Source organism: Macrotis lagotis, chromosome 5, assembly GCF_037893015.1.
Source record: "Macrotis lagotis isolate mMagLag1 chromosome 5, bilby.v1.9.chrom.fasta, whole genome shotgun sequence".
Classification (NCBI taxonomy): domain Eukaryota; kingdom Metazoa; phylum Chordata; class Mammalia; order Peramelemorphia; family Peramelidae; genus Macrotis; species Macrotis lagotis.
In genome coordinates, this window is record NC_133662.1 from 266,682,393 (window position 1) to 266,696,941 (window position 14,549).

General features: G+C 44.0%; 1 protein-coding gene across 4 annotated transcripts in view; it reads left to right on the forward strand.

Annotated features, from left to right (window-relative positions):
- ASB18 (ankyrin repeat and SOCS box containing 18) overlaps positions 1-9,831 on the forward strand; it is a 64,262-nt gene extending 54,431 nt beyond the window's left edge. For all 4 annotated transcript variants that reach the window (XM_074189804.1, XM_074189802.1, XM_074189803.1 and 1 more), the window contains 2 exons: positions 6,672-6,785; positions 9,446-9,831. In XM_074189804.1, the coding sequence (XP_074045905.1) occupies positions 6,672-6,785; positions 9,446-9,631 (300 nt within the window). In that variant the 3' untranslated portion in view covers positions 9,632-9,831. The remainder of the gene's footprint in view (positions 1-6,671; positions 6,786-9,445) is intronic.
- Positions 9,832-14,549: the final 4,718 nt, after the last annotated feature.

Below are 14,549 nucleotides of genomic sequence, written 5' to 3' on the forward strand. Positions count from 1 at the left end.
AAGTCCTCTATTGTCATTAATTCAGGGCTGCACTAAGGAAGACTAAGGAATTAGGAAGGAATTTCGATAGCAATAAGGAGATAAGGAATAACTTCTCACAACAAATTTGTGAGGTAGGTGCTAGGGACATTGCAAGGAGTAGGAGACACAATGCTGGACTTGGATGAAGGAAAAACTGGGTTTAAGTCCTACCTCAGACATCTGTGAGCTATCTGACCCTGCGTTCAAGTTACTTAATATCTCTGGGCCTGAATTTCCCATATGTAAAATGAGAGGGCTGGACTAGGGAGCCTCTGAAGGAAGTCTAGTCCAACTGTGGATTATGGGGCAGCTAGGCGGATACTTGATAATTACCTAGCTGTGTGACCTTAGGCAAGTCACTTAACCCCAATGCCTGGCTAAAACAAAAATAAAAAACTGTGGGAAAAGGGCCCTATGCCTTTTGGGATCCAATGTCAGGTAGCAAACAATTTCTGGTATCCTCTGGCTTAGCCACATAGCTGCCAATACAAAATAAACTCCCTAGTGACCAAACTTTTATTTGGTCATAGGTGACAGGATTCCCCCCACCCCAAGAGAAGGCTCTACTTACCCAGAAGTTGAACAGAGCCTCTGCACACCACAAAGACAGCTCCATGGAGTACTTCAGCCCCCAAGACCAGGGTCCCCAGGGGCATAATGGGACATCACAGAACACACTGTCTATGGCCAATAGCTATACTTTCAATAGAATCAAGGAGTCATGGATGTCAAAGGTTTTCCAGACACTATATGACACAGATTGTGGGCTTGTGGCTCCCAGACAAAAGGAAGTCCCCTCAGGCAGAAGGACAGAGCTGCTCGTGGGTTCAAGAGGTAGATGAATTGGCCATGTCAGACTTCTCTGCCATGGTGACTGATCATTCCCAGGCAAAGGCTAACAGGGCAGCTGCACTCAAGTCCAGGAGAGTCCTTTGGAAGGGGACAGTTTGGTCAAAGAAAATCAGTCTGACTATGGAGATGTGTCTATGGGACCAACAGAGAACCCCCCCTCCAAGAAGGTAGGAGAGAAGGTAAAGTGCTTGGCTCCCCCATCCCAGCAAGTGAACAGAAGGGTGGGAGCACTGACCTCAGAGGTCATGGACAGATCTCTCACTCACCAATCCTATGGCCTCCTTCCTTCTTCACTTTAGGGGGGGAAAGTTCTTAATCTTTCTTACATCTCAGCAGACAGTCTGGAGAATCCTTTCTCAGAATCATGTTGTTAAATGCACAAAATAAATAGCTAGGAATCTAGAGGAATCTGCTTATGATGAAATATGGTTATTAGACTTTTAAATATGTATAGAAGTTAAGAACCCCAGCTTCAGAAGGAGTTGACTTTATGGTCATGAACCCACAGGCAGATGTTGGTACCATCACTATGAGAGCAAATCACTTCTAGGAGTCTGCTAGATGCTTAATTAATTGAATTCTCATTCAACCATAGAAAGTTAGAGCTGGAAGGGACCATGGAGATCACCTAGTTTAACTCTGTCATTTTTCAAATGAAAAAAGCTAGAGCCCAGATAGGACATATGACTGGCCTGAAGTCACACAGGAAGCTCATGGGATTTAGATTTTGCTCAAAAGACTGTGAAATCTCTTTGATCCAATCTGGCCTCATCATTGTTCAAGACAAGGAAGGTCTCATCACAAGATGAGGAGGTGTCATGAGAATTTAAACAGCTGCAAGGAGAGGGAAGAGGCCAAAACGACTCTCCGTTTTTGAGTGAAACTTGGCCCGGGAGAGAAGATAAGTAACATGCCTCAGGTCACAGAGACAGAGTCAGGACTAAGCCCAAGTCTCTGGGTTCTCATTAATAATCATCATAGCTGGTATTTACATTGCATTGGAAGATTTGAAAAGCATCTTATGAAAACCTCTATATGTTATATGAATTCCAGTTATGATGGTTTGAGGTTCAAAATAACTCTGTGAGGAAGATGCAATTACAGCTCCCATTTTACAGATGGACCCAGGGAAATTAGGTGATTTACTGGGGTTTTATCAGAGGTGAGACTCAGAGTATAGGGTTCCTTACCCTCTGGGCCCTGACAGTGACACACATATTTTGGGGAAGCAATGCATAGTGGGAAGAATGCTGGCTCTAGAGACAGAGACAGGCTCTGTTAGATCCTGCCCCTGCTACCTTCTACCTTTGGGAGTTCAAAGCTTTCCCTTCTCTGGGCTCGAGCTCCTTGAAATAAGGGTTACCACCAGCTCTGAGATCCTTTCCAATTCCATTTATAAACTTTATTTGCATTTCAATGGGTGAGATGAAATGAGGTCATTCTGATGTCTGGGTCACGTGGGCTCCAGTCAACCTTTTGAGATCCATTCAGCTTAAGGTGGAGAAATACTCAGACCCGGGGACAGTAGAACTGTTTCAAAAGGAGGGAAAAGGGCAAGGCACACAGACACTGGGCAGTCTGATCCAGAAGACACACACTGGTGGAATGGGGGATAGAGGGGGATGCGAAAGAGCAGGGATAGGGTTGGGGGAGTAGAAGTCCCAGAGGGAAGAAGAGCACTTCTCCTCAGGAGCTTCTACTGTATTAATTATTCCCCCTAAGTGAGAGATGATGCTGATCTTGGGGTCACAAACAAGGGGTCCATATCCTATCTCAGACATATACTGACTTAGTGGTCCTGATGGGAAAGTCACTTACCCACTCAATGGGTCAAACAGCTTTCCTCAGAGATTTATAAAATTGGAAGGAAAAGGGCCAATCTGCTTTAGTAGGGGAAGCTGTTCATTGAAAATTCCTTATATTGATTATTTCTTAAAAATCTTCTTAATTAGGTACTAAACTTAGTTGACTTTGCCTACTGAAGGAACACAAGGACTCTTAGCACCCTACAAATTTTGGCACCCTGAGGCAAGGCTCTAGTTACCCCACCCTGGTTATGACTCTGCATCAGCAGTATTCAAAAACAAGCAAGGGCTAATGTGGTTAAAAGCAGGCTGCTGGTCCAAGGACTGTGCTTTGCTCTCCCTTGGAGAGGCAGCTTGGGAAACTCATAAATACCTTAGCCCTGATTTTCTTGTTCTCATTTGATCCCTCCATCTCTAGCTAAAGCAATGTTCCTGTATGATTCCCCCCCTCAATTTTCTTTCTGCCGCCTCATTAGCTGGAGAGAGAGTGTATGAGCACTAATGACATCAGCATGTCAGGAGAATGTGGCCAAGGCAGCTACAGCTCAGCTCCCCAGAAGACAGTGAGGAGGAGGAGGAGGAGGAGGAGGAGGAGAAGGAGGAGGGAGTGGTGGCAATAGAATGGTTTATATTGTATTAGCATCAAAGTAATGAAGGCAACCAGCCAGTTGCCTGGCAAATTGGGGAAGGGGGAGATGCTGCAGCCTGAAGATGGGAGGGGGTAGGTGGACCAGGGAGCCCCAGAGAGATGGAACAGAGAAGAGACAGAAAATGAATTCCTGAAGACAGACAATAAGACTTGGTCACAGTCTAGAGACCCACGGAGAGGAGAGGAGGGAGGGCTTCTGCTCTCCATGGATTTCTTGTCACTGAGGAAGGCAACCATGGGTGGGGGGAGGGAAAAGGAGATGACATCCTGTGTAATGTGAGGGCTTTGAGAGTCATTCAGCTTTTTACTGAGTCAGTGGGTGGAGAACCTTTGGGGGACACTGAAGGTGTTCCCCTTATCAAGGAGCAGTGATTGGGAGGGAGGTTAAAGTCAACTGGAATATGGAAAAATTGTAATACTCATAACTAGGGTGGAGTGAATGGAGCTTTGTCCCAAGGAAATGGCAAACCATTCCAGTATCTTTGCAAAGAAAACTCCCAAATGGGATCACAGAGAGACCAACCTGAGTGAAACAACTTAAAAATAACAATCACCTTATTTGGGGAATCTCTTCATGCAACTGAAGACCCCATTAGGTCCCTCTCTATAGGTACCCAAATATAGAGGAAGCTGAAAGCACTATGCCCCTTCAGTAGCAAAGAGGAGTGAATCTGGGGGCAGAGTCTGGCTTCAAATCCTGGCTCTGATTCTTATGACTTATGCAACATTAGGCAAATGAATAGTCTCATATTCCTTTGTACAATGAAGGAATTTGGACCAGATAAAAGCTAAGGTGCCTTTCAGTTGTAGATCAATGAGCCTATGGGTAAGTCACTTCATCTCTGTGGTTCTCAGTTTCCTCATCTATAAATGAGGAGATTGGACAAGATGATTTCTAAAGTTATTTCAGTTCTAATTCTATGACTCTAGGAGTTGGCTGTGAACCCTGCATCAACCGCTGATAGGCCAGTTACAGCCCCCCCCTCAGTACCTCAGTTTCCTCATCTATAAAATGATGTGATCAAACCCAATTATGGTCCCTTCTGGGTGTAAATCTTTCTGTCTGTCTCTCTGTCCCTGTCTTTGACTCTCTCTCTCTCTCTCTCTCTCTCTCTCTGTGTGTGTGTGTGTGTGTGTGTGTGTGTGCATGTGTGTGTGTGTGTGTGTGTCTGTCTGTCTGTCTCTGTCTCTCTTGCTCTCTCCCCCCATTATGTGTCGGATAAAAGATGAATTCACCCAAAGGGGAAAATCAAAAAAGAAAATGCCAATCTCTGCTTCTCACATCAAATCAGGAGAAAGCATAGTCATATTGAGAATCCCTCAGATTTGTGGAAAACTGATTTCAGAGCTATAGCCTCATCCTTTCACAGGTTAGCTCCCTGTCAGTCCCTCTCTCTTCCCTTCTGACTCTCTTTGACATGGTCCATCACTGGGTACTCCTCAGCATCTGGCCTGCCATCAGGGTTCCTCCTAAGGACTTTATGTTGCAGCTGCATTTGGTGGTAGAAGTGGGTGAGGATGTCCAGTTACCTCCCATTTCACAGAATCTCTAGAGTGGAAGGGAGCTCAGTGGCCTCTCTTCCCACCCACATGCCCCCCTATAACATTCTGACAATAAAGGGCATCCAGCCTCTGGTAGGAATTTTCTAGAAAGAAGAGCTGAGTACATCCCTTTCAAACACTTGGAGAGAAGGGGTTCCCTCAGAATTGCTCTTCTCCAGGATCCTCATTCCCAGTTCTATCAGCTAATGGCCATATGAACAAAACTTAAGGCCCTTTACATGGACATTCTCTAGATGCTTTCATCACCCTCTGCATTTGGATCCTCAGTCACCCCACTCTAGTTATTGGTATTACAATCTTTCAGGTATTCCAGTTGATTTTAATCTCCCAACCACTGTTCCTTTATAAGGGGACACCAGTGTCCCCCAAAGTCTCTCTACCTACTGACTCCAAATGTGTCCTTAAGTGGAACTGAATAGATAAGAAGGACCATCACCTCCTTGAGGCAGATGAGTGGTCCCAAATACACCCAGCACCAGACCTGGAGTCAAAAAGGCTCATCCTCCTGAATTCAAACCTTACCTCAGATACATCAAGCTGTGTGACCCTGGACAATGCATTTAACTCCACAGACCTTAGTTTCCTCATTTGTAAAATGAGCTGGAAAAGGAAATGGCAAACCACTCCAGTACTTTGCCAAGAAAACTGCCAAATGGGATCACAGAGTCAAACCTGAGTGAAACAACTGAAAAATAACCTCCTTATTTTGGGAAGTGACTTTTAGATCTCTTCATGCAGCTTAAAATTCTATTAGGTCCCTCACTACATGCCCACCTCATTGAATATATGCCCATTGCCATATCATGCTTTGGGTTCTTATTGAGCTTGCAGTCCACTAAGACTCCTAGATCTTTTTCAGGCAAACTGTTTCCTAACCATGCTTCCCTCTTATTGTACTGGTAAAGTCAGGGCTCTTCACCTGAGTATATGACTTGCCCTTTTTCTTTTACCCAACGTGTGATTTACTTGACCTGTGAGAAAATGCTCTCTACAAAAATAGATCATACTCTTCAATTTATAATCTAGAAGCAGGCTGTCCAAAATGCAGCCCATGGGCTGCAAGCTACCCACAGTATGTGGCCCACCTCTAGGTTTACTAAATGTTCTAGTGAAGAAAGTCAAGCTACTGCAGAGCTCTCACTAAAATGGCAAATTAAAATGTATTGTCTATTGTTGCAATGAAATCTTTTAAAAGTAAGGTTGGACAGCCCTGATCTAGAAAATTGCCCCCAGGTACTGACAGGCCAAAAAACTTGCCCAGTCTGCACTTGGACCCAGTCATCTTTTCATTTATTGTGCAACAATGCCCCATGCAAGAGGTTACATTCACCCTTAATTTCCTTTCTGGTTTAACTCAATGATCTCTAGTTTCCCAAGGTCTTTTGGGCTCAACGTGGAGTAGAGTGTGCTAGCTCTCTGTCCCAGGTTTGTGTCACAGGTCAATTTGATATATGTGCTTTTAAGTGCTTTCATCCAAGAAATGGATAAAATATGTCAGAGAGCACAGATTGCCATGGCACTCCACTGGACACCTCCTGACACCCTGACCTAGAACAAGTAAGGACCATTCTTTGAGGTAGGCTACCCAACCAGTGTAGAATCCACTGAAGTTGACTTCAGTCTATTGAACAAATCTATGTATTTTTCTCCAGAATAGCAGGAGAGACTTTGTCATCCAGGATCTCTAACCTTCATTTCCACTGAATACTCCCCCTCCCACCCCACCCTGAAGATTCCTCTCCAAAATAGTAGTCATACTCTTGAATTCTTCCAAAAACCAGGTCCTGAAATCTTGTGCATTGTCTCCAGAAGTCATCGGGATCCTTTTCAACTCCTACTCGAAGCTCCGGGTCTCAGAGAAATGGAGAGAAGTCATTCCTGAAGAAGTGTTTCAGGTGAGAAGGAGACTTCCTTTTTCCTGAGCCTTCCCCTCTAGGGTCAAAAAAACATTCCTCAGGGAATTCTTTTCCCATAAGCCAAAGTTTCCATGGAATTGGTGGAGCAATTCAATCCAAGTAAACTTAGAAACAAGCTTGATTTTTTTAGAAGTCAAGGGAAAGAATTCATTTTTTTCTCTAGAACTTCTGTCCTGGCTACTTCTCCATGAAGGAAGAGGCTCCAGCTGGGAGATTAACAATAACAGCATCTATTACTACTACTACTACTACTACTACTACTACTACTACTACTACTACTACTACTACTACTACTACTATCACCACTACCATCATCACTACTACCATCAACATTACCACTCCTACCACCACCACTGCTACCTCTCCATTTTACATTGTACTTTAAGGTCTGCAAAGGGCTTTGTACATATCATCATATTAGATCCTCCCAATAGGCCTAGAAAGTAGATGCTATTGTTATCTTCCCCTTCTCTGGCCCTCAGTTTCTTCATCTACAAAATAATGGAATGCATTATATCATCCCTCTGCGGCATTCCTACAGTAACTACAGCAAGTCAAACAAATATCATTCTATTGTACTGGTTCATCTGTAGACACTCCAGTTTAGAAAGATCGTTAATGAGATGGAGATGTAGAGAGTAGGGAAGTAAGGATGAGGAAGGACCTTGATGTTGCATGAACAATGATTGGGAACTGGGAATATTTATCCTGGAGAAGTGAAGATGGAGGGAAAAGTCAACTTTTTTTCAGGTAGCTGAATACCTATCATGAAGCAGAGAGAGAAGCTGTAGTCACCCTGAGCAAAGAAGAAAATTTCCAGAGTATTAGAGCCAAGACTGCAAAGAAGCATATTTAGACATGATAGGAGGAAAATGTACCTATCAATTAGAGCTGTTCCAAACTGTCACCTGTTGGCTTAATAGAAAGTGGGTCCACTCTCTTTAGAAATTTTCAGTCAGAGGCTAGGTGACCGTTTAACCAGTGAGGAATCCCATTTTTTTTATTTTTAGCTCAGAGGAGGATGAAATGGTTAACAAAGTCCCTTCGAACTCTAAAATTTGGTGATCCCTATTTTACAGGTAAGGGACAAGGAAGAAAAATTTCTTGTCTTGGGCAATTCAACTAGTCGATATTGGAGCTAAGGTTTGCTCTTGGTCTTCTGAGAAATCCAAATACTTTTTTCTTAGGTTTTTGCAAGGCAAACAGGGTTAAGTGGCTTGCCCAAGGCCACACAGCTAGGTAATTATTAAGTGTCTGAGGCTGCATTTGAACTCAGGTACTCCTGACTCCAGGGCCAGTGCTCTATCCACTGTGCCACCTAGCTGCCCCTAAATACTATTTTCAACATTATGTCACTATCACCATGTTGACACTCTCTCCCTACCAATTTTTTAGACCACACCTGTGATCTTATTGGTATGGCAAACTTCCCAAGTGAGGAAATTCTCGTACCAGTGAAAGCCAGCACCCCCTATAAGTTTATAGGCTTAAAGGGTATCTGGGTCACTGGATAGAGAAGTGACTTGTATAGAGTTACCCAGTCAGAACATATGTAACACCTACTCTAAACCAAACCAACCAGACTTTCTGTTGCATTTAACTAAAATACCTTTGATGAGTTGATTGGTTCAAAGGAGGCACCCAAGACTTGTACACCCTAGTCCTCATTTCTGGTTGACTGAGATGTGGTCTTGCTTGATAATGGTATCAGAGCTAAATGGGGCCAAGTGACAGACCCTCACTCTTCCAACTCAAAAGAACTTAGGAAATCAGATCTCAGAAGCAGGACTTGCTCTCGGGTTTCAATGATTCTAAGGTCAATCCTGTCTTGTTGTCTTTCATCAATATCACAATTCAAGAAGGGTTTTTTGACCCTTGCAGGGAATTCTAAGTCAGTAAAGGTTTTGAAAGTTTTTTGAGGGGCAGCTAGGTGGCACAGTGGATACCAGCCCTGCAGTCAGGAGAACCTGAGTTCAAATCCAGTATCAGACACTTAATCATTACCTAGCTGTATGGCCTTGGGCAAGTCACTTAACCCCATTGCCTTGCAAAAACAAAAACAAAAAAAAAGTCTTTTGGACTGGGAACCTAGAGCCTGGGTTTTATTCTAACTGGAAAGTTTTGCAATTCCAGTTTATCTTGATCATATCTGACCTTTTGGTAGAGGAAACCATGTATAAAATAGCATGTTTCTCTTAGGTAAGGAATACCACATGCCCATTAGATGAATAAATAAAGCATTATGCAGTTTTTATTATGTAGTAGATACTCTTCAAAATGCTGGAGCATGGACAGCCAGGCTTTAAGGAGCTTCCAGGCTGCTGGGGGAAAATGACATAGAAAGGGGAGTGGGGTAGGAGAAGGGGCGGAGGCAAGGCTGTGGACAAGAGAGGAAATCTGAAAAGGAAGGTGAATTAAGAGTGAAGTGAGAAAGATGGGGAGCCCAAGGTAATGGGTCTGGGTCTCACCAAGCAGGGGAGATGGGTCTCAGGACAGAGGCAGAGAAGACAGGTGATGAGGCACTCTGGAGTTAGTGAAAGAAGCATACCACTGAGGCAAATCTAATTATAGCTTAGAAATCCCCATCCCCGACCAGGACCTAAGCATTCCCTGACCCATGACTCTTGTCTGCTTTCCAGATGCATCAGCCTTTTTACCAGTCTCTCTTCCTGCTATCTCACACCCCGAGGTGTCTGCAGCACCTGTGTCGCTGTGTCATCCGCAAGCGCCTTGGCTGCAAGTGCTGGGCTTACATTCCCCAGCTGCCTGTGCCAGAACCTCTACAACAATATCTCCTGCTGGAGCCAGAGGGCTTGTTGTTCTAATGGCCAGAAGGATAGGGGGCCACTGGGGCTGAGAAGTCTTGGGGAAAATCCCCTTCATTTTCAAGCTTTCGTTTTTCCATGGTCAACAGCCCCAAAGGGCCATAGCCCTGGAGTGGTCAGGAGCTTCAAGATGGGCACACAACCCAGAAAATGTCACACACATGCGCGCACACACACACACACACACACACACACATACACTTCATTAAGATGGTCACCACCTAGAGCACTACCTAGAGCAGTCCAATATGGCTGGAAATGGGCATTTCTTTGAGGCAGGGAAAAGCAATTGATCCATCCGTAACAATTTGTTGAGGGTTTACTCTATACTAGGTGCTGAAATAAGCTTTGGGGAGGCAAAGAGAACAGTCTCTACCCTCAGGAAGCTTATATTCTAATAAAGGGAGATAACGTGTAGACACCTAGGTCTGTACAAAATGGTTTCTCTAAGCACCTTCCCAAGGGTGCAGAGGATACACATGAAAGAAGAGGGTCCCTGGTAGTAAACTAGAAAAAATATGGCTTATAGGATTCCTGACTTGGAATTACCAGAGCCGCCTTCCTCAGATTCAGAATCGAATTTGAAGGCTAAAATGACCCACAAATCCTAGCCCTCACCCAGAGTTCTGACACGTCATGATCTCTGCCATTGACATGGCCCTCTAGCAGAGTGTAGCCTGTACATTATTGTCTTTGGTTCTTACAACCACCCTGTGAGGCCAGTGCTATTACTTTGGCCATTTTAGAGAAGAGGAAACTGAGGCTGAGATGCACTAATTCAGATTGGAGCCAGCTCTCCTGCTTTCCACTCTTCCCTTTTCCCCATCCCACTTAGCCACAGGCTTCATCACTTGCTCTTTTTTCACATTTTGATGATTGCCCCTGGTCCGCCTTTGTTCACCTAAGATACAGCTCTCTGAAAAAAGTTAAACAGAAGTCCCAAATAAGACAGGATGATGCAGCTGTCTCACTAACCTGAACTTTGGCCCATGGCAGATCGACATTCATACTTAGCAAAAAGGAAGGAGAGCCTGAATGCCCTTCAATTCTACTAGTTCTGTCAGAGCCCTGAGAAGCCGGAGATCTTCAACCCATAGTGGCAGTGTGACCCCAGGCAAATGTATTGACTTCTCAGTCCTCTAGACACTCTCTGGAATAATCAATTGTGTGTCTTTGGCAGGGAGAAAGGGGAGATGCATGGGTAGAAGTTCCCTGGACCAGAGAAATCACAAGCCCCATCCTTACTCCCTACTGTGATAGGACCAAAGGGCTGGAGATGGAGGAGATCTTAGCCCAAGTCCAAGTCCAAGATAGGGAGGTGAGGTCCACTTGAGGAAGAATGATTTTCTCACAGCCACAAAGCTAATAAGCAGAATTCAAACCCAGATCCTCATGACTTTAAGCCTAGGACTCAATCTATTCTATCAAGGGGTTAGGAAATCTGCTAAAGAGAAAAAATGGCTCAGCTCCTTGTTCCAGAAACTTTGCTGAGTTGTTAGAGGGCAGGCTCCCTTCTGTTTTGGATATGTAATCTTAGACCCTTGGTGAATCCCTAAGAGGTGCCCATGAAGGATTTAAGAACGCTCAGTATTTAAGGAACCAGAAGGGGGAAAGGGGGAAGTGCATTCCTGGTACAGAGATAGTCTAGGCGGAGACATGGGGACTGGAAGTCCAATGCTGAGTTCAGACAACTAGTGGCTAGTTAGACAGGAATGAAGTCATCTGAGCAAAGCAAATTTGTTTTTATCTTCATGAAATGTGAGGCAGATTGCAGTGTCTGTGAGATCTTGGGCTTCTTTTGCAGAGAGTCCAATAGTAAGAAGACTATAGATAGGAAGGTCTTTTAAAGGCAAGGGAAGCCAGTGTGGAGAGCTGAAAAGTCCAAGCTGAAGGCTTTCTGTTTGATGTCAGAGGCAGTGGGGAAGTTCTTTGAGCAGGAGAGAAAGAAAGGAGGCAGGTGTTTACTCAACTCCCTCTTCATCAGGCTTTTTACATCCTCCAAAGTTGGGGATCCAAAGACAACTGAAGTCTCTGCCCTCAGGGAGCTTACAGTCTAATGGGGAGACAAACAACACACAAGCAATTCAGCAATCAGGAGGAAACGGAGGGACTTCAGGGTGCCCATCTAAACTGGGGCTGGAGATGGAATGTAGTGGGAGGCTAATGGCTTTACTTTCAATGGCAGTGAGGCAATCTAATCCAATTCATCTCTGACTTTATTAAGTCCCTACTATGTGGCAAAAATGATTCTAGGTCCTGGGGTCAGAGAGCCAAACATGAGCCAGAAGCAGAGTAAAGAGCACCACTGTGAACAGAGAGGGTGAGTGTGGATCCTGCTTTTACTACTCACTAGTCTCAGAGCCTTGAAAATCACTTCCTCCCTTTGAATCTTATTTTTCAGTAAAATGAGGGACTTGAACTAGATGATCTCCAAGGTCCTTGCCAGTTCTAGAACTGGCTACAGTAGAGAACATCATGGAGGACTTAACTGAAGGAGTTGAACCTGGAAGGAAACTGAGGGTTCTGATAGAATTCACATTTATATGATTGAAAGTTTGGAAATTACAAATATTATTTCATATGATCCTCCCAGCAACCCTGGGAGGTAGATGCTATTATTAGTCCCATTTTACAGCTGAGAAAATTGAAGCAGACCAAGGTTAAGTGACTTGCTCAGCCAGACAGCTGGTAAGTGTCTGAGGCAGGATTTGCACTCGGGTCTTCTCAATCCCAGGTCCAGTGTTTAATCAACCTAACTGCCTTAGAAGTAGAGGGGATGGGGAGGTGGAAAATGAGTTTCCTCCATGAAAGAGCTTGTAGGCATCCATGAAGGCAAGTTCATGGATCAGATACTAGTCTACCTGAGAAAGTTAGGACTTCCTTCCTCATGGAAATAGCCATTTCTAGTCATGCTGGGCTGCTTTGGTCAGTGACTACCTGTAAAATCTCCCAACTGTTTTCATCCAGATTAAAATCATCAGGATAAAGAAATCTCAACTTTCCAAAAGGTGACTCAACTTAGCAAACACAACTGTCTTTTAAACCAGAGTGCTACTGCTTCCAACATGTTTTCCCAAACATGACAACACATCCTTTATATTCCCACTGAACTGAAACTTTTCCAAACATACCTCTTCATGCAGCTGGTGACTTTTCCCAGTAAAGGCCATTCCCCCAAACATATCTCCCAACCAATACTTATAGTTCCATCAAGAGTTGTGCATTCCTTGGGGTTCACTTCTCTCTGGACTTCAGTCTCTTCATTTGTTGGGAATTCATTGACTGAAATTGGACTAAATGACCTCTGAGCTTTCTTCCAACTCAAACTAGATTATCCTATGAATCAGGTCCTAGGAAGAATAAAGGATTGAGTTCTTGATGTTTTTATATCAGGGTTTTCCCCCATCTAGTGACAGCAAACTCCATGCTTAAAAACAAGAGCACTAAGGCAGCGAGGTGGAGCAGTGGATCGAGCACCAGCCCTGGAGTCAGGAGGACCTGAGTTCAAATCCAACCTCAGGCATTTAATAATTGCCTAGCTGTGTGGCCTTGGGCAAGTCACTTAATCCCATTGCTTTGTGAAAATCTAAAAAAAACAAGAGCACTAGAGGGCTAATAGAAAGGTGGGGAAGGGGAACAGCAAGAGATTGCCAAAAGTCAAAGGTTCCTGCTTCACCTCAAGCCAGTTCTTCAAAGTCAAAATGGTCAGTAAAGTACACTTCACACTGGACAAGGGCACTAGACTTGGAGTCAGGAAAATCTGAATTCAAATTCTGATTTATTAGCTGTGTGACCCTGGGCAAGTTACTTAACCTTTGTTTGCCTCAATTTCCTTATCTGTAGAATATAGATAATCATAAGCTGTACTTCCCGGGGGGAAGTCATGAGGATCAAGTGAGACAATATACATAGAGGACTTTGCACCTGTTAAGACCTTATATCATTGCTAGTGGTTCATTATTATATGGCTTAGCAAATTGAAGGTGGCCAACTGACCATCTCCTTTCTTCATTTTGTACCTTACCAGTCGGTCTGTTTCCATCTTGAGGTCCTGGACAACAGTAGGTCTGATTGTGAGGAAAAAACTGTGTCCTCCCTATCCAGTCATCCTACCATCATTACAGGACTTACGGAGACTGGAGATACATGCCCTCCTCCACCTCTGCCCCCAAATTCACTCACAGCACATCTGCAGACGTAAATTCACAGCATTCAATAGCTTGAATCTTACAGGATTGTAGATTTTAGCATGCTAAAGGAGACTCATCCAATGCAACCTTCTCATTTTACAAATGAAGAAACTGATGCAGGGAGAAATGACCTAACTGGCAAACATCATAGTTGGAATGTTGTTGGTCTTCTTGAATGGTAGCTATTAAAGCCCTTGTTGTACCAGAGATGAATTCTATTCATCCCATAACATGGCAGTCATCCACTTCCTGTGATTGGAGTCCTGGTCACCAGAGAAGATACAAAGAGAAATCAAACAAAATCTCTACTATCCAATCCAGAGGGAGATGCCTGGCCACTAATAACAATCATGCATGTTTGGACATGGTCCCTGTATGAGAGCTATAGAGACACCAATATAAATTTCTTGAGAGGCAATCCTGTTTCTTTTTTGTCTTTGTATGACTTGCAATAGGGGCCTTTTGAATGCAGTGGAACACAATGGGACAGGACAGCTAGGTGGAACAGTGGCACCAGTCCTGGAGTCAGGAGTACCTGAGTTCAAATCCAGCCTCAGACACTTAATTACTTAGATGTGCGGCCTTGGACAAGCCATTTAACCCCATTGCCTTGCAAAAACAAACGCTAAAAAAACACAATGGAAGGAGTTGATGGTCCAAAGGAAGGAAAAAACTTTTTTTTCCTGGACAGGAAGCAAATTAGGGAAAGAAAGATGGTAGATGTTTTT